This window comes from Phalacrocorax aristotelis, chromosome 3, assembly GCF_949628215.1.
Source record: "Phalacrocorax aristotelis chromosome 3, bGulAri2.1, whole genome shotgun sequence".
Taxonomy (NCBI): domain Eukaryota; kingdom Metazoa; phylum Chordata; class Aves; order Suliformes; family Phalacrocoracidae; genus Phalacrocorax; species Phalacrocorax aristotelis.
In genome coordinates, this window is record NC_134278.1 from 78,223,942 (window position 1) to 78,244,700 (window position 20,759).

Genomic DNA, 20,759 nt, shown 5'->3' on the forward strand with positions numbered 1-20,759 from the left:
AAACCTAGTATTTAGTCCAGCTTGCCTGACCCAGTGAGAAGGGACAAATATTTCAATATGCAAGATAAAAGCAGAAAGACGGAGGGACCTAGAGCATCAGATCACTTCCCTCTGGAACATCTCTTTCAAGCCTAGTCCTTTGGCTCTGTTTTCCTTTGTGGTTGAAATATTACAGGAATTCTTTCATTTAAAGCTCTTCATTCTCACTCCAGTCCAGCTTCCACAATCAATGCATCACGTTTATTAGAGCTGAATGTGGAAATTATTCTGCAGAACACTACAAATGGCCTTAGGTAGTAAGCCAGAGCATCAGACAAAACAGAGACAAGCAGTTAGAAAAAAATGGCAATGCTGAAAGCAGCTTTCTATTTCTTTCATTTCTGAGTATGTGTACAAACGTATATATGTATACAAGAGACATAGGCACCCACTTAAAAGGCTCCTAGGTTCTCTGTGTTAGAGTTCATTTCATGTTTTTTTTTTCTAAGCATGGCAGTTTATCTTAAAAAATTTAAGAGAAAGAAAAGAAAAATAAATAAAAAAAATGCTGCTCCACTTACATTCCAGTCTATAGTAACAAAGAAAGGGTGACGTTTAATTTCTTCCACTCCATCGAATCCAGCACCTGACAAGAAAATGAAAGAAACAGAATACGGTTATGCTTAGATGAGTTCTGCATGACATCTCCAGCCTTCCTCCCCATTCCCTTTTCCTCTGACAAAGCTGGAGTCACCATCTAAACATTTCTTCTAGTCAAGACACCCTGAAGACTGCAACTGCCATAACAGTATAAAGAACCATAAACACACATAATGGCACTTCTTTAATGAACATCTGGTGTCTGAGGGTTTTTTACTTTTCTCTAATTGAGGCTGAGCCACGGCTGAATAGCTGCTCTCTTCAGGCTTCAGATGAGACGTGGGGTTTCAGCCGCAGCAGAGCGCACGCACCAGCAAGGCCAGGAGAGGCCCCAAGGTGTCCTAATACTACGGCAAGGCTTCTGCTGCTCCGTGCCACTGTGCTGACCTCCAAATCTTGTCTAATTACCTATTCTCCACAGATGGGAAAAGCTGCACCACAGATAAATTCAGAATCACAATACCAAAAGGCTCCAGATAATTTGAGGTAAGCCAGGGTTTTAGGTTCCCCCTTTCCAAATACCATTTTCGGATCAGCATAACTACTAAAATCATCACTCTCTGTGGTATGTTTCCTTCACTGATAATATTGTTACATTTTTTGTTACATTACTCCATAGGAAATTTAGGGAAACTCTTCTGAGATCTGGTAATGAATAATTCATTACTTTTGACTTTTGTCTTCACTGAAGATTGCCTTTTTTATTCCTTTAGTTGAATTTATTTGTTTCAGTGACATTGCAAAAACCAACAGGTGCTCAGTAATAATTAAACAACTGTCAGAGATGATCTAGCAAGCCATTTTGGGGGTTGATTTGACTTTTTTAAAAGCACCTTTCATTTTCCAGTAGGAGAAATAACACCTGGAAGCAAAGGCTTTGCACTCAAATTTTGGAATCAGCTCCTGAAAGGTGCCCAGCACTTCTTTATAAGTATGCTGAGCATCCTTGATTCCCAAAAAGTCTTGGGATTCATAAGCACCTTGCAAAAGGCACTCAGCACCTCAGAGGACTCAGCTTTTTATATGCAGTATTTGTACTTTCTGAAGGTCAACATTACAAGCAGCTTTAGAAAGGTCTTGACAACTCAAGCTTTTGTAAAATGTGACATCTGCTCTCCTTGTGTACAAGACATTACTGATGTTTGCCAAAATGCACTGATCAGGAATGGCCTCCTACAGCCTGCTTAACATTCACTGATGAATGGATACAAAAAGCAAACACTTTGTGAACATAACATACAGGATTGTCTGTCAGGCCTGCTGGATGATAACGCAAGAGGAATGTTCTTCTGATTACTTCCCCAACCCAGTAATCTTATAGTATAGACATAAGTGACGCACATAAGGATAAACAATCCTAGCCTGCCATACAAAATTATGTGCTCTGAGGTGACCACCCCCACTCAGGAGTGAGGTCTTCGGGCTGTGATGGACAGTTCTAGGGAAACACAACATGAAACCAAATCTTAGAAAGAGAAAAGAGGAAAAAAGGGAGAACATCATTACAGTATCACCGTATAATTCTGTTGTACACCTACAGCTTGAGTCTGGAATATAGTTGACAACCTCACCTATAAAAGGGTATATTTATGAAAAGTAGGAAAAAAACAAAGAAGGGCAACAAGGTATGGTATGGCGTAACTGATTTTTCAACCTTGAGACAGATGACTGAGGGGGGATAAGATAGAGATCTAAAAGTCATGATTATTTGGGAGGAGGGGACAGGGATTAACTATTCCACATCTTTTCCAGTACAAAAATATAGGTCATTAAATGATGCTAGCAGGAATCAGGTTCAGAACAATCTGGAGATGTTTCCTCAGGCAAAAGATAGTTGTGTTGACATGGAATTCCTCGGAAAAGATGATGTGGATGCAAAATATTTATATGGGTTTAGAAGGAGACCAGAAAAGTATGTTGAACTGAAATCTGTTGAAGAATGTTGAAAAGAATGTTGAAAAGTATGTCGAAGAAATATGTTGAAATGAAACCTTTTGAAGTAACTTAATCAACAAGCCACAAGAGTTTCAGGAAACCCCCTGCTTGAGCAGGTGTAGACAGGAGAGAATTTGGGTGAAGTATCACATATGCTTATCCTATTTTTACCCTTCCCTAGGCAGTTGTTTATGGCCCCTGGGCACTGGACAGGAAAATACTAAGACTTAGACAGTAATAAGACTTGTTCTATGTCTTCCTTAGCTAGTTTTATTCAATGCACAGTCTAAAATGTGCACTAGATACCCCTGGCAGATTCATTCTGATTTTAGCAATGCGAACAGAAACATGAAAACACTACAGTTACTCTGAAGAGAATTACATTAAGCAACTCCTCAGAGAAGAAATATCTGTGAAAAATATCTTGTGTTCAGTGGTGGTGACTGAAAACTTTGTAATGTGCAGCAGTTGCTCTTTACTACATAAGGATGAAACCCAAGTGCCAAACTGATTTCAAAGGACTGGGATAAATGCTACAGACATTGTAAGCTACTGGTAGCATTCCCTAGACTGATGAAAACTGCTGGTGCATTCTATCTTTTCTGCCCTGTCCCTTCCCCACTGCCTCCTTTTTCCCTCTTTTGTAGGCTTACGGATACATCATTGTGTGATGGGAATGACCTGCCTTTTTCAGATGATCCATTTGAAAGACACACTTTTTTGCTACTGTTGGTGTTCTTTCTTCCACAAAACCACAGAAATCAGAACTGAGGAAAAAGCCCACCCATAGCTACTTCTATCAGTGGAGGACTGCAGTGTGCAGTAACGAATGCAGCAGTGAAAAATTCGCATTTCCCACTTGGGGCCACCTCAGGGCTCTGGCACAGAGAAAATACATTGTTAGGAGTGCCAGGGCTTGACTCCATCTCTGGTTAGTTTAATGTATTAAAGACATTTAGGACAGCAATAACCTAATTTGCAAAGAGTGAAGGACTTCCAGTCCCAGCAGCTGATTTTACACCATGGAGAAGGTTCAGCACTTCCTGCAATTTTTATTCCTTGATCTTTCCTGCCACGAGACCTGCTCACGTGTAGCCCATGGCTTCCTCTCAGGCCATGTGCTGTGGCTGCAGGCCACATGTGGCCTGGTCATGTCCTCAACTGGGGACAGCTCTGGGAGCCTGGATGGGCAACCCTACCGCACTGCAGAAGTCCATGGGAGAGGTTATGCACCGGTGCTTACGGTGGAGTCTCTCTGGATATGCTCAGCACATTTCAGCCATTCATCTACCTGTGAAAAATCTATAGTGGTACTGGAAAGAGATGTGCCTTCATGGGGAAAAGAGAAGCACAGGAGTAACTGGAAAGTCCTGTTTCATGGGCATAGACATCTCTCGGCATAGACATGGGTATTTAGCAGACTGCTGAAGTGCAGCCCACAATGGCACACCACATGACTGCAAACCTTTCACTTTCCTCTAGGTTTCTAGTTGTTTTTTTAACTTCACTTTAACTTCAATTTAATAATCAAACCAATCTGTAAAGCATAATCAGCACAAACAAACCTACTGCCTGCAAATATTCCTACATGCCATCCAGTCCCACAAGGGTCTGAGAAGATGAATAATGCTTTTAGATCAAACTGCCAGTTTAAACACATTATAGAGTGCAAGGATTTATGTAAAAGCAGCCTCATGTTAATAAGCAAGAACTTGATTATCTAAGATTGTTTTATGCCTGTAATAAAAGTGTCTGTGAGCAGTAACAGCAGAATGCTTTATTTGTAATTGGTTTTGATTGTTGAATCGTTACAGACAATGTGAGCCTTGAAACATATTAAAGGGGAAAAAGGGAGACCTATGAAATTTGAAAGTTGATTATTTGAATATTCAAAATAAGCAGAAAGATTTTCCAGATTTTTAGTTTCAGATAATAAAATTTTAGTGTCTCCACATCTTCAGAATCTTTTTAGTAGGCTAGATTTTTTGAAATGCATTCCTAAGTTTTACAAGAAAGATGTATAGTCACTCTGACAAAGGAGAAACTTGTGTTTTAAAGCTCATCATCTTATAAAATTGAAACCCAAAATTTTCTATGGGCCAAAGCAGAATATATCTTCTCTGAGAACATAGGATTAAGGAAATAGTAACTATTTCCTTGGCTTTTACTCTGAATCTACTGGCACGTGCTTTTACTCTATACTTTCTTGGCCAAGCGTCTCAATTATGAGGACTCTGGAACCTTTATACTGCTCAGCAGTGTAGGGAGTTCCTGAAATTCTCTTTACATTCATTTACCTACCTAAGTAGATCCAGGCCTTAGTGCAAGTAAGAATTAGTCCCTTGCCTAAGTTCCTGGCAATGAAATGAACTAACACCTTCACCGTACATTTTCCTTTCTGAGATGTTTACTCCTTGTTTGCCTGGATATTCCAGTTAGTTTCTTTTAAGAATTTAAAATTATGCTCATCCATAATCTGAAATTTGTTGTACTTAATCAAAGCAATACTACCAAAGCAGTGCTCTGCAGACTATTTGCGCAGCAGAGTGTATAGGCTCAGAAAAAAACAGACAGCACTCATAACAAGGGATGCCAAAGGAAGGAAGACTTTCCATTCCTTAAAAATTTGTTCTAAAGCATTAATACAGGCACAAGACTTAAAAATACCATCAGGTAAACTGGATTACTAAATTCCTTCTCTGCCTTGTCTGAGTATCTCCCTTCAACTCTAATATTTTTTTCCATTAATAATCCAAAGCTTCAGAACAACGTTTCAAAGCAAAATTTTAGAATACATCATCAGTCTTTACTTCTATTTGTTAAGGTATCAAAATCAAATGGCAAAAGCAAGATGGTAGCCAAAATAAAATGATTTTTGAAGCTCAGCACCTTTCATCTTGCCAACTTTAAAAACACTTTGGAACTAAATACAAACACTTTCCAGATTTGCAGACTTCTGAAACAATGGCTGAAAGCAAGTGTTTGATCCATAATACGGTTCATTTATTTTAGCACGCTTCATCAATTTTCCAAAGATTTTTCAAAACAGGATGTCTAAGCTTACTTTTCTTTTAACTTCAGACTATTATTCCTTTCCCAGAAAAAGTAAAAATCCACAAAGCTGAAGCTGTCCTTTTATCTACTGATTTCTGTTCAGTATTTAGGCAAACCATTTAAGTATTCCTTCTTTCATTACCAGTAAGTCTGTTTTCATCATCCTTTGTGCTGATTCTCAATCATTTAAAACAGACATTCACTGCTATTCCTGAAATGCTAAGATCTATTTTACTCTTACTCTTTTAGATTTTATTTCCTTGGATGTTTGTGTTATAAATAATCTCTTTCTTTCCCCCAGACTTCCCAGTATTTCAATAAACCTCAGGTTTAAAACTTTGACTCTTAATAATTCCCCATTATTAAAAGGGAGACAATACGGGGGATAGAACTGTCATGGCTAAAGCTAAGCAACTTTGCTTATTTTAGTGAGTAGCTTTTTATTTAAGGATCAGTATCCAGAAACTCCCACTGACTTCACTGGAGCCCCATTTTGGATGGATAGCAGCTTGTGGGAAGCCACAAAACAAGCAGAGCAGAACAAAACAAAGAGATGGAGACAGGGAGGAAACAGCAGAAAGGAACAGAGAGGTGGAGTGGGGAAAAGTTTATATTTGCTGCAGCATCTTATTTTTCTGAACGTAGATTAAACCTAGAAATGCCAAGACTCTAATTTTTCTCTAATGTCAAGCAAATTGCTTGAGAGCAATTGAAACCTGCTGACACAATGTGTTTTTGCACTATCATCTCTACAGCATGTCAGACTACAGGAGCTACCATTTAGGTCAAGAGGTTAAACCTATGGCAGGGCATTTCCTCCATGGACCGTGCAGGCATACCCCCGAGAGGAGAGGGGCCACAGCAGCATGTGGAGGGACTGGCTTCCCATTCACGCCCAGCCCTGTGGGAAGCCGAGTTGTCCCCTGGACCCTGTGTGGAGCAAGGGCTTTCAGCTCCTGCTCTCACCAGTGGTTGCAGTGACAGGTAGCCTGCTCCATACTGTCCTTGCCTGCAGGAGCCAGGCTCTGTCAGAAAACAGCTGAGCCACTGTGTCTTGCCTCTGCATGAGGTGGGGGCTCCGACTGAGTTGCTGCAGCCAGGCAGAAAACATCTATTCACATGGCAGTCTGTTGGTGCTCAGTATAAAACAGAGGGCTGGAGTAGCCCACACGCTGCCCCACCTGAAGGAAGGACAGAGCTACCAGAGCATGAAAAGGTCAAGCAGAAGCTCAAAGGCACAGAGCAGAGTGTCCATCTTCCACATGTGTGCATGCACACCCCGTGTGCCTGTTAGAAACTGCAGGAGCCATCGCTCAGGTAGATGGTGATGGAAGCGGGGTGTCAAGCATTTCGCACTCTGCCGCCTGTCTCTGCTGCTAATGCTGTGACTGCTACTCAGGGGACTAAAGGCATTACACAGCAGACCTTCTGCAGCACCATCTCCAGCATTTGAGAAGCGAGTGTGGGTACTGCAAGAAGGAAAGAGAGGAACCTCTCCTGCACCTCTTGCTTTTTCCACATCTCAGAACAAGACATGTAGTAATTTAGCTTTTTGCTTCTAACTTTACATCTCCAGTCTGAAATAATCTTACAACATAAACAGTTGCAAGAGAGAACAGCAAATTGCTTTTCACAAGTCTCAATATTTAACCAGTCTATGCCATTCTCTAAAAGACAAGTCATTTATTAGCTGCCAAAACACCCATGGATGGCAATGACAGTCAACCACATATTTAAATATGACACATCAGCTGTCTTCTTGTGATACAGTTTACGGAACTAAAGGATTACATTACTGCTCCTAAGGTCAATTCCTGCTCCTAAGGTCACTAAACATCCAACTGAGGTACAAAAGAAAGGCTTGTCCCTTTCCTTTAGAAGCGAATTCTTCCCTTGTTCACCCAAAATGCAGAATATGAGAGCTGTGGAGATAAAGAAACCTCCAAAATTTTTCACAGAACTAGATTAGAATTAAAAACAATACAGTGCTATTATCTTCATATTATTCACTTGATATGACGGTTCTTTTTCCATGTAAAAATGGAAGACCAAATTTGCAATGAAAATCATGCGCCAGGCATTTTGTCCATGACCTCACCAAATGCAACAAATTTCTTCATAAAACTCCCAAACAAAGGTACAGATGACATAAGATACATGATCCAATACATCCTTCTAGTTTATCACAACTTAAATAGGATTATTAACAAAGAGTGAAAACACATTACTAAGAAAGGGGATGGTATATTTAGGGTAATAAAGAAGAAAGCCTACTGTGAAAATGTTCCCAGCAAACAGAACGAGACATCATCAAAACGTATTTGAGAATGGGAGAGACAAATTCTACTCCCTTTTGCTCCCCACCTCAGATTTGCAGCTAAATTGTACGGAATTAAAAATATACCTGTTTCTCAGTTCCCTATATTTTCATATGCAGCAGTTATCTTAAATCCTTTGTAAATGCTGGTGGTTTACTCTCGTTATTCACCAAAACAATAAAATGCAAGTTAATATCACGTTTTAGATTCCAATGGTTTGCCTGCACTCTGCAAATTTCTCTAGTAATGCTCAAGGTTCACTACATTCTGGGAAGGAATGCAAAATGCTGCATAATGAAGAGGATAACTATCAGGGAAGATGCACCGAGAGAAACGATCACCACCTGACAAGGCTGAGCGCACATAACAAATGCCCTGATCAAATGCACGCACGTACCTAATCTGTTGGAGGGGTTCCTTTTGAAGAGGGCTCGCAAAAGGCTCTGGGCTTCTATGCTCAAGAACTGCGGCATTCCCAGCTTGGCTCTGAAAGAACACAACACTTGAAAAGAAAATAGATTTTTCAAAAATTTTCTCAATCTCACTGTGGTCTAAAAAGTGGAATTGTAGTCGTCAGGACGGGCAGACACATTAATGCATAATGCAGGGGTGACCTAAGCATAGGTCATAATGGTGACCTAAGCATAATGTAATACAGAGTGAAGACTGATCCTGTTCTGTTGAAGTTAAAGGTTTTACCACTGGCTTCACTAGAGGTAGAGTAGATCTAATGAAGCTCATAACACTTTTTGCAACCTAAATGGGTCATTTTCCTACAGGATTTTTTTCACTTTTTTAGCTTGCTGGAATGAATTTGCAAATCAGGAGGCATTTAAAAAGCAAAAATAACCATGAAAATAATTATACTAAATGACTTATTGATTAAAGAGAGTAAAACTCTTCACTTGGTGATTCACTGCCACAGAGAAAAAATGTAACACTGAGCAAAGGCAAGCTTCAAATACTTATGTCTGCACTTAACAGTACATGAATGGGAAATTTGCCGAGGAAAAGGTTTGAAACTTGGCAACAACAAAACATAAGCTGTCCTGCAGAAATTTGATTGTTCCTACTTTTTTGTAGATAATGACATTCTTTATTACAGAAAGTAAGATACATTTCTTTTGCAAGGCCCTCTCAGTTATTCACTTCTTACTATTTTTCTGAAGGCAATTTTAGAGCCACATGCAGGCATCAGCTGTGTGTGCCTTAACAAATTCATGCCCTACATAGCTTTGAAAAACACATTATGCACATTATTATTATCTACCCTTCATATACTTAGGATCTATAGGCTGCCCGTAGGGTACAGTTAACTCATAGAGAAACAAAAGCAGTTCTGATACTCACTTGAGAATGAGTGCCATTGTCTCCTTTCTGTCTTTTCCCTGGAAGGGTAATGATCCCGTCAGCATCTCAAACTGTGGGGTAGCAACAAAATGGTAAATCAAATTAGCGTTGAGATGGTCTGCATATTCAATAGACACCGCACCCACCTTCTGCTTCCAACACAACTGAAAACTTAAGAAATGTCCAACAAGCTGTAATTCAGGAAAAAAAAAAAGGCACAGCAAGCCTGGGTTATGGAGAACATGAATGACCAACATGACTGTTTCATTCAAGAGTCTCGTTACAAATGTTTACACTGATACTTGGAGTCATGTTTTGGTACGTTTGGGAAGAAGTGTTATATATGCTGTTTCCTCCAGCACCTGTTTTATGGCTAATGCTAGAGATGAGCTATTTGGCTGGAAGAATCCTAAGTCTGAATGGGTATGGCTGTTCGTAGCTGTTTGGCATGGACTGTGGTGCAAGGAAAATGGGTTCAGCGTGCCATTCCCCATCTTTTTATCTTGAGTTGAACCACCTTTTCGACTGTATATTTGCACCACTTCTCTAAGTGGCTACTGCTATACTTTGCAGGAGAAACATGCACAAACCCCACATTCTCAAGGGATTTGAGCATGCTTTTTACTCTCCTGCTTTGCTTCCCCTGGCTGTATTAAGTGATGAATGTTGCAAGTGTCACATTTAACTGAACCCAAATTTCAAAGCAAAACTCACCAATCATCATCAATTATTCGCCTAACTCACACATGAAAACATCAATCAGTTATGGTTCTTTTGAAACAGATTAGTGCTTTCAGTAAACCTGACAGGAATTTCACATTTGTAAAAAACCAACCAACCAACCAAAACCAGGCAAAGAAGCTTGCCTAATATGGATTCAATGCCAGGTCTTTCATGCAGCTCTTGCCACAGTGTGTCATGGGTGTATGAGTGGCAGCCGGTTCCTCTGACTAAGGGATGATGAAGGTTATGCATCACCAAACACAAAGACACCAAGAACATAATTCAGCCTGGGCACAAAGGAAGACAATGTCCACTGAGGGTAAGGAGAACTGTTACTTACTTATGTCTGTGACTCAGGCTTTGGATCTCTTCTACTACAATAAGTACCTGCTAATAATATTTGTTGCTATAATTAAACACCTGTTAAGGATGGACAGACTCTGTAACCCTTATGTAGCTTTTGTACCTTATCACACAAGTAGCCTCACTGCTCGTAGGAAGCAGATTTGTGCAAAAAAGGATCCTTCCATTACCAAAACCTGTGTCAGACTGCCTCACAGCCTGACTCGTCCCTTTTCCCAGATTAAATATAGTCATACCATAAGAAAAATATAAGAACACATAAGAAAACTGTAACCATGGAACTGCTATGCTACTTTTGGGAGGAGGGCAGATAACTAATTGACTGTAATTAATTGAAGGATGAATCAGCATTAGTAACAAATTACCTCAAGACAATAAAACACACAGTAGAAGCAAGGAAAAAAAACTTTTTATAACTGTGTATGGCTGGCAAATATAAACAAGATTTGGAAAACACAAATGTGTTAACTCCTGCTTGGTCTAGGAGAGTCAAGAGAAGAGCTGCCTGGTAGAGCTTGAGGAAAGCAGCTCGTCTTCTAGCGAGAAACATGATGGGGGAGAATTTTTAAAACTGCCTAAATGACACTGGAGCTCAGGCACCATTTTCAAAGCAATTCTGACCTATTAGAGCCTTAGTCCTGATAAAAGTGTTCAGATATACTGGGGATGAAGGGCAGAGACCATTGCTTCCCAGGGCAGCAGCAGAAGTGGCACGTACTGTACCAAACCCTCCTCACAATTTCTAAAGAGTTTACGTTCAGGGTAAGTACCTAATGTTCTCTTACACTTGCTAATGTTACTTTGTTGATATAATAAATCTAATTTAACAGCACTAACAATGACTGCTACAGCTCATTTATTTTGGCAGAAATGGGCTTGACACTGCTGATGCAGTGATACAGATATAAGCAACTGCCTGCGGTCAGTGACTACATGGGAAGAAGATGACTGTAGCTCCCACCCACCACAATATCACAGAAAGATCTGCAAATGCACCATGGGTGCAAGGGGCCAAGAAACCTGAAGTCAAGAAATTCAGATGCAGTATCCAGGAGAGGGGGAAGGAAGGAAGGAAAAAAGAAATTTAAGTTGTAGGAGGGAGCAGGGGAAATGCCTGTCCTGGAGGCTGCAGGGAATATTTACTGCGCTGCACTAATGGCTAGCACTTTGTTACCACAGATCTCCAATTACACAGGTCTAATGTTGAGATTAATTCAGATTCAGAAGTGCACTTAACATCAATATTTAAAGTGAAAGGCAGCTACAATGAGTTAAATGTACCAGAGCCTTTTACTTCAATAAACTCAACTATGCAGCAGCCTGAAGAAAGCACTGTTTCTCAACTGCAGCCCTGATTACATCTGTTGAAGGTTAAAAATGAAATAACAAGACAAAAAAAAAGAACCAACCCCCCCCCCCAAGTAGTTTATCTCATCAGTTAAAGCTACCACTTTAGCACACAACAACCTGTTTTCCTGTTTATTTTTTCAAAGAATAAAGAATCTGGATAAATTTAAACATGCAAACAGAAGCAAGCACTTGCTGCTAACATCTTTCCACATAATTACAGAATTGTATGGGTCACAGCACATTCACAAGGAGCTGAGCCTAGGTATGAAGAAACTCTATTAAAAGCAGACCCTACAGCTTTCCTAGGAGACTCAGTTTTCACTCTCCCTGCTTCCCCATCTGTATAAATCATCTGTTTGCTTCTTGCCTTCCCAATGATTTTCTTCTTGGGTATTCTGGAGGGCCACTTTCTGTTACCCAGTACTTCCGAAGGCTCTACCTCTCTCCACTTGACTTCCTTTCTGTATCAATATTCAGCAAGAAAGGCAAATACTCCCTGTTCCTGTTCAGCTGCCTACTAAGAGAATCACAGAATTAAAGGTCAATGGGAAGGGGCCTCTAGAGTCACCTAATCCAAGCCCTTCTTAGGTCTTGATGTGCTCTAGAGTGCTTCCTTTCTCTAGTTTTCAGGGCAATCGCCACTTTCAGCAGGCAAAACACCAGCACGGGAGACCCCAGAAGATAGATATGTGGGAAGACCTTGGGGAAGAGGGACACATTTCCTGAGGGAACGGATTCAAGAAGTGACCCTGGTAGGTCATTGAGGAAGATAATGAACGAGAAAAAAATCCACAGCCTGGGGTAACTGCCAGGTAAATCTTCCTAGCAGATGGAGGGAGAGCAGACTGTGCAAATTACTTCAGCCCAAATCTGCTAAGGTATTGTGAGCCTAGGATAAAAGTCAGGGTTACAAAGAAAGTTGATACCACTCAGCCTGGGAGAACAGACACTCTTGTCAGGACAGCCGGGATCCCCTCTCAACACTTTCAGTCATTTTCCTGGGAGCTGGTCAGCCACTCAGTTTTGCCATTTGTAAAATGCATTAAGTATTTTTCATTATTAGCCAGGTGTGAAGCATAATGAGTTAGTGTTGCAAAGTGTTTGAATACCTTCACATAGCAGCTAGCATAAATATTCAAAATACTGTTCATGAAGACCATCCCTTGCACTGGGAATAAACCAAGTGTTATGATGGGATTTTGTAAAATATCATATTGCTTTGATGTCTCATATTGATTTTTCCAATGCCACTGTCCAGTTACTACAGAATTACTATAGCGCTGACTACTTTGTCTGGATACCAAAAGGCTATTTTCTTTTCTTGTGAAGACTTCTCTATTTACACATTCACTACATTGCTGACAAATATAAACACATTTCTTTTTATTTGGGACAGCCTAGTGAGTCATCACACCCCTTCTTTCTCTAATTATATTCCCCTCTCTCCTCTCAGGACTCTTAAAGGTGTACAGTGTTTTTTTCCTGAACTGAAACAGATAGAGTTTCCATGAGGTGTGTGGCCTTGTAAATCAGCTGGTACGATGAACTACAAAACCACTGCTTGGAGAGGTCTTCCAAGAGGCTTTTCGAAGAAACATGTGCAGACCAGTTTATCTGGGCTTCGGAGATAGCAGTGTGGACATCAAGGCTCTTGTAGTGCAGCTGAAAAAGTATTAGTCATATACAAGACTTTTTAACAATTTGGGTCAATCACTTGTTAATGCGGATCTCTTGATGCAAAGCTTTTGTAGACTATGTCCTATCCAAAATCTCTAGTGCAATGAGTAAGATGCAGGAAGGCAGAAAACAAAATCTGTCCAGTCATGGTAAACCATATAAATTCACCAGCACAAACTTTTAATTGGGTCCCAGCAGTTGCCATCACACAATAAATGAGAGCCAGGTACTGTCCTCTGGAATGCTTGGAAGGGGAAAATTTCAAGATTTATATAAGGTACACCTGTTGACAAATACTAAGCTACCATAAAATAATTCAAACAAACTGAGCAGCAAACGAACAGAGCAGATAACAGTTTCGGTCTTGTGGCCTCTGTCAAAGACTTAGCTGGTGGTAAATGAAATTCTACCATTGTTAATAGCAAAACTCCCACTGAGTAATAATTAATAACATAATTAATGACACAATTAATAATTAATTAGTCAGGCAAGACCAGAATTTTGTCTTTTTCAGAGAAGTTTGTTTTGATATTAATAATAACAACACGCCACACTTAACGTTGCCTTCAAGGATCATTCAGTTTGATTCTCGCCTGTGCCCTGGTCAATGCAGGTTGGCAAGGAGCTGCTAGCACAACCCAACTCTTCATACTGTAGCATTAATCCCTCTTCAAAGAATAAAACAGACAAGGAAGTGTTTGGTTGCTCTTTTGGGCTAGGTTACAGGCCGTTGTATCACTATCTGCCTCATATGTTCTTTCTATTGATCAAAATTTTAGGTATGAAAATTACACTGTTGCATACACTTCCTTTCAGTCTGTGGCTATGTCACCAACTGGTATATTTTCTTTCTATATTTCACATCATACTCCAAATTACTTAGATGGAAAGGTTAATAAATCATTTGGATACCATTTCATTCTTTTCGGTTTTTCAGACTGGCAGAAAAACAGCTTCCCTAACAGAACATACAATTGACAGATAAAGGAAAAGAAGGAGAAATAATCAGAGCGAAAGACTGTCAGAAAATCCTGCTGCACTTTTAGTGTATGGAAATACTCTCTTTCTGCCCCAACCAGTTAACTGTTAAAAAGCAAAAAAGATTGAACTAATTAAAGCTATTTTCCTCTAAGATGTCTGGTAGCACTCAAAGGCTTAAAGAATTAGCTTACAGTTAAAATGATTTTACTCTCTTTAACTCATGTGCTTTTATGCAGATTCTTATCTTTAATAATTTCAATCCATTGAATCCCTTGGGGAAAAAAAAAGAAAGCCTAGCAAAAAACAGGTGGGAAGGAGCAAAGTTCATTAGCAGGTGAGAGAAAAACAATCTATGCACCAAACATAATGTCTTTTTAAATGGAGAGACAGTGAGAAGGCACAGCTCTCCTTCAAAACTAAACGTATAATAAAAAAAAAATTAAAGGGTTGGGATATATTTATTATATGAGACATAACCTATTGATTTTCCTTTATAAGCATATGTGGTTCAGAAGTGCTGAGCATCCACAAATGCATTTGTGGCCATAAAAGATAAGGATGTTCCAATCCTTTTAAATTCAGGTAATGAATTACATTATTTACTTCAATTAACTGCTGTCAACCAGCTAGATCAGTGATGTAGGCCCTCCCCACACCAAATTTTCACTAGTTTTCACATTGCTTCCTATCCTTACTTTCTTTGGTGACACCAGTTGTCTACTTAGGGTAAACCACACTTTAACACACTCTTTGGATTGTGGGCTGTAGTGTAATATATAGGTAACCAAAATAGCTTCTGTGCCACAGGAAATGGAGCTGTATCAGAAGAGCAAGTTGCTACATGAATTTGTGCTTCCGGCTTGGTCCTGCTGGGGAGCCATGATAACTGTGGTGAGGTGCAATGTGAGCCACAGCTGCGGTGCTGTGCTGTGTTGCACTGCCCGCAGTGGCCATGCACTGAGCGCTTGGGTAGACCTGCAACCTGCACACTTCAGCAGAGAGCAGTATGGCCTTCGTTATCTGAGTATATCCCTGTGAGAGTAATAAATGCTCAAGGGACAGCACTGTGCTTGATAAAACTATTCTAGGAATAATTGCTTCAAAAAACCTACAGTGTTCATACAGCTTTTAAAAAATCACAGCACCACAAAACAACTTCTCCTTGATCGTCCCTTCGTCCTCCTCAGCAGCAATGGCACCACAGACTGAAGAGGCTGGATGGGTGTGGGAGGGAGCAGGTTAGCACCTGAAGGCCTAATTTTAGATGGCTGGCCTGTGGCAGGTTCAATACCTCTCTGAAAAACTTTCCTGACGCTGCATCCCAGCGTCTGCAGCACTCAGAAGGATGTTATTGGGTCCTTCTCATAAGCCGAGCAGTTCCACTGAATTATCTTTCTCATAGCTCTTCTTGGAAAGCTTTTTCCAGGGCCTGACTTCGTAAGCAGTGGGGAGCTTTCTTCTACTCTCCACGCTAACTATATTTCACAGTGACTTTATTCCTATCTGCTCTTGGGGAAACATTACTCTTTAGCTTAAATAGCTCCTTTCTCTCTGTGATGTTTTTCCCTGGGATGTATTCATAGATGGTATAGGTACTGTACCATCTTTGGACCATTACTGGACTAATAAGCATCTTCAATTAATGAATTTCCCCTGCAACTCTGTATCGAATACTTTATTATAATGCAAGCACATGAGATCCATTTCATTTACTTTGTTTGGAAAAATATGTCTGTCTCATCAAGTAAAATACCAGATTAATCTAACATGACTGATTTTTTGTAAATTCAGGTTGCATTTTAACTAATTTTCCATTGAATTCCATGTATAAAATAATGAATGAGCACAGTTTTTAAGATTTATTCCATTAAACTACTTTCAGAATAGCTTGCAGGACTCTTAAAAGTTAAGCAACAGTGTGGAAAAATTGCTACTTTTGTACAGTGTTGGGGAATGGGCCTTCTTGCCCTCTGGGCCAGATATTCTTTGGTCACAAATTACCACTGCTGAGCACTTACAAACAAAATTTCCCCTTTGATAGTTAATCCAATGCAAAGAAGTGTAAGAAAAAGATTATTTCCTAACTATCCTCTGTGCCAATTGATAGATTTGTGTCTGTTTCTGGTGATTTCCTCCCTGTGAAGAGAAGTAATTTTAAAACTGTTTCACATATGTCAGTTTAAAACTAGTTTCAGCATGCACTGGGGACAAAGCAAATGTCCAAAACTAGTCATAATAAGACACAGCAAAATAGTACAGAAGAAGAAAGGAGGATGACATGGTGCCCATATGTATTTGTTTTCTTTTCCCACCGGAAGAAAAGAGGGGTTCTTGAGTGACAGTCTCCCACCAGCTAATAGGACTGACTAGAAATCCATTGCCAGATAGTCCAAAAACTATCTGATTCTCATTAGTGGAACAAGAGCCAATGATGTTGTGAAGAAGAGAGATAAATGGTAAAAGAATCACTGAGGTCCTGTGAAACATTCAGAGTCCCTTTAAAATATGTCCTTTTTAATCTATATTTTGCAGAAAGAAAGAGTAAACTTCTGAGTTTCTTTAAGAGGATATCCCCAACCTCTAAAAATTGCTGCCTGGGGAATTGTTCCCTAATGGAAACCACATTAGTAGCTAGGCTACTTCTGAAATGCTTGAGCCCTTCTGAGCTTGCCCTGCCCTATTACTGTGGAATGGAAATATTCATGGCTCACAGTAACCAACCAAGACAGCAGAGGACTGTGTGAAGAAAGAGAGAGGATCTGGGGCAAAATGATACCTCATCTACTGCCAGAAGCATCTGGTTCCCTATTGCTGATGCCACTTTCCTACCAACCCCTAATTGCTAAAAGCGGTACTTTCTTTCTGAGGGGTCTGATCACTCCTACAGCCACCCGTCCAACAAACAAACACAACTTTTCCATTACCATGAGTACGCCAAAAGACCACCAGTCGGCACTCTGCGTGTGTCCCCGGCGGTTGACCACCTCTGGGGCCATATACTCTATTGTCCCACAGAATGAATATGCTCTTTTGTCATGGTCGATGGCTTCTTTACTCAGACCAAAATCTAAATAAGTTGAAATAAAAAAGACTTGTCAGATCTTATTTACATTTTTGGTCACTTAAACTGTTCAAATAAAACACACCCACCAGCTGGTAAAGCACCCTCTGTCTGCATGCAGAAAGGCCACAGGCACATGTGCGCTGAAGCCCAGCCTACAAGGAGCTCCTGGTTGGCACTGGTATTGACAACGTCCTGAAAGCAGGCATATTATTTTCTCTGTTCAGAATGAGGTTCTGCCCAAAGCAGGAGAGTTTAAATAGACAGAAATATGTAGTTCAGGTTTGGTGAAGACAATGCTGGTAAGGATTCATGCTCAGATAACTAAAGCATTAGGAATAATAACCCCAGATGGACAACAGTGAAAAGGATGGCCAGACAGCACCTCCAGGGTAGAAAAGGGATGTCCTTCCAGGTGTCCTCTGCACAGTGATAATTCAGAGAATTTAATCTGGAGTGGGCAGTCATAATGGAAGCACACTTCCATCCATGGTGGTAGGCAGCTAATCCTGCATGTTTCACATCAGTCAGGAGTAGAATTTTACCAAGAAAATGCTATGTTTTCCATCTGCTGTGCAGCATGGGGCTTGGTGAATTGCCAGAGAAGAGAACCCCAACACTGACTTTTTGTAAGCAAACTCTTTTCCATGCAAAGATCAAGATGCTTGGAACACACTACAGAAAAAAACCCAGCTTGTAGACATTAAGCTTTTCATTCCTCACATACCTGTTATCTTAATGTGGCCCTCTTCATCAAGAAGAATGCTGTAAAGCAAAAAAGCAATCATTCGTTCATTAGGCAGACACAGAATACAGTTAACAAACATGAATAAAACATGTTTAAGACAGGTAAGGAGATACGCAAGACTCAAATACATGTGTAAATAAACCCCCAGTGGATTATATGCCTCCAGAAGGAAGAAATGATCCTCACAGGTCAGTCTTATCTCATGTCTGAAGCACACATGGCCTGCGGCTGTTGCACAGGGAGCCTCTTTCTTACTCCATAGCATGCTCAGGGTGGGTATGCAAACTGAGCTCAGAAAGAACAGGGTGTTCGAAGCCAACAACTGCAGAGTATCTGGTTCCAGCAGGAGAAGGAGCTACAGGTTTTCTGCTGTTCTCATAATAATAAAGGCAATCACACAAATAATCAGGGCTTGGACTCACTGTACCTAAAATTAACTCCAAAAGTAGATATGTTCATGCTGAAGTAATAAAAGTGATCGTAGAGCATAATGACTAGTTACGGCCTAACTGCATGGATCTCAGCCCCTGCTAATTTATTCTGTCCGGAAGCATAAATGAAAATTCAGCCTGGAAGCCAAGTTCAAGTGTTCTCATGTTTGCCACCTGCCAACATATTTTATTTTCACAAAGGCACTCCAACATTTCTGTGAGAAAAATGGCTGTAGTTCACAAGAAAACATTGCTAGTCTTTATCGAAACAAGAAGGAACACTGAAACTGAAAAATAATGATTTTTGGTAACTTTTCCGCCTATAAATACCAACACAGTAATGAGGGTGGTGTTTCTTCAGTTCTAGTTAGATTTAGTATATTTCTCTTTTCAAAATGGTCTGGCAAGGGGTCAGCTATTTTATACTCCCCTTCTCTTAGAGAATCACTTTAATCCAATTATTCAGGAAGAAAACAAGACAGAAGTGAAACAAACACATTGGGCTATACTTTTGTGAAAGGTTGTCTCTGTACTGAAACATAATTGAAAAGAGATGATCTTCTATCATTCGTGTGTTTAGAACAGACTGTTATTTTTTAATTAATCAAACAAAGCCCAGCAGCTGAGTCACTGCTACGTGTTCAATAATTAAAGCCTTTTCTTCTTGATAAAAGCATCTTTACCTCTATTCTTTCTCCCCAGATTTTTGAGGCATAATTTTTAAGCACTAGCCTATAACAGGCAAGTTTAAATGTATTTTTGTGACTGCAATCCTAAACGAGCGGCTTGTGCTTCAGAAGAGAACAGACTAAACCACCTGCCAGTGTGGAAGTGAGAATGGAGGTACCAACTCCAAAGATCTGGCTCTGGAAAAACGGCAGACACAAATCACCCAGAATTTTGCCCCACACCCAGGAAGGCCCTGTGAATAACAATGGAATTCAAAGGTTGTGTGATTTTCCCCAGAAACATCTATTTTATGTTTCATAGATTTCTTACTGAAAATCCATGCTGCTTTTCTATTTATACAATATATGTTTTTCATACCTTTGCCCCCATTAGAGGGTTTATACATTACCCTCAGTAAAGGGATGGAGGCAATACCAATGCAGCTGTCAGACTGGTAATACTGTCTTAGGCTAAGTGAGCCAGAAGCATACAGCAGACTTTCTCACACTGAATGTTTGCATTAGCAGCAAAATGAATGGACCCTGGTTTCCTATGGATGTGTATCCTATATCCCCTAAAACATGATCTGCAGTTCCCTCCTCTGTCTTATGTTCCCTAAACACCCTTACACAGTGCCCTCAGCTGCCCACAGCTTCCCCTGCGGCCCTGGCAGCACCCTTTGGAAATCTGGGTGTTTCCACATTTGACATCCACCAACACATATAACACCACAGTTATGAACGGAAAATTACATTTGATGTAAAAAGAAAATAGTATGCTAACAATGAGAAAAAAGATAACTGTTGCACTGAATTAGCTTAGAGCGACATTAAGAAGCAAAAAAAAATGTACCTGCTTTTAAACATCCGAATAACAACAGACAAATAATTGTCCTTTGTGGAAGAAAACTTACTATCTGATCATACTTCCTGTCTTTTCTTTTTATCTTTATTGCTTTACAGTTCCTTTTTACCCCACACTGTTCATAATTACTTTAGCTATGGTTTGCAGGATCAGCTAATCTGAAATAAGCTAGTATTATTTTGTGGAAGGGGAAAAAAGAACCAGAAGTTATTAATGTGATTCAGGCTTGAGAAGAATCTTTTGTTTAAATCAATGTTTTGAAATTATAAAAAACACAAGAAGTAGACTACTTTCAAATGTTAAACTAGGCTATAATCCCATTGAGTGATAACCTTTCACTATGAGATTTTTCCACTTTATTCGTTCAGTTTAAGGTTTGAGTATGTTTACAGGATACTATCATTGTCAACCTATTCTTTATTTCAAAACAATAACAACATTTTAGCCTCAGGATCATCCCACAAACATTCAAACTGCTTTTATTGACCTCACTTTAAAAGTATGCCCTGAGAAAAAAAAGGCTGAAAATCTCCACGTCAGAGGCTGGGAAGCTAAGCTAGTAGCAGGGGAACGACATACTCCAAGTTACAGGAGAA

General features: G+C 40.0%; 1 protein-coding gene across 1 annotated transcript in view; it reads right to left on the reverse strand.

Annotated features, from left to right (window-relative positions):
* RPS6KA2 (ribosomal protein S6 kinase A2) overlaps nt 1–20,759 on the reverse strand; it is a 177,513-nt gene that overhangs the window by 45,643 nt on the left and 111,111 nt on the right. Inside the window, exons 7-11 of the mRNA XM_075088078.1 lie at nt 18,179–18,216; nt 17,315–17,457; nt 9,297–9,367; nt 8,344–8,432; nt 561–625 (exon numbers count right to left, since the gene is read on the reverse strand). Coding sequence (XP_074944179.1) covers nt 561–625; nt 8,344–8,432; nt 9,297–9,367; nt 17,315–17,457; nt 18,179–18,216 — 406 coding nt within the window. The remainder of the gene's footprint in view (nt 1–560; nt 626–8,343; nt 8,433–9,296; nt 9,368–17,314; nt 17,458–18,178; nt 18,217–20,759) is intronic.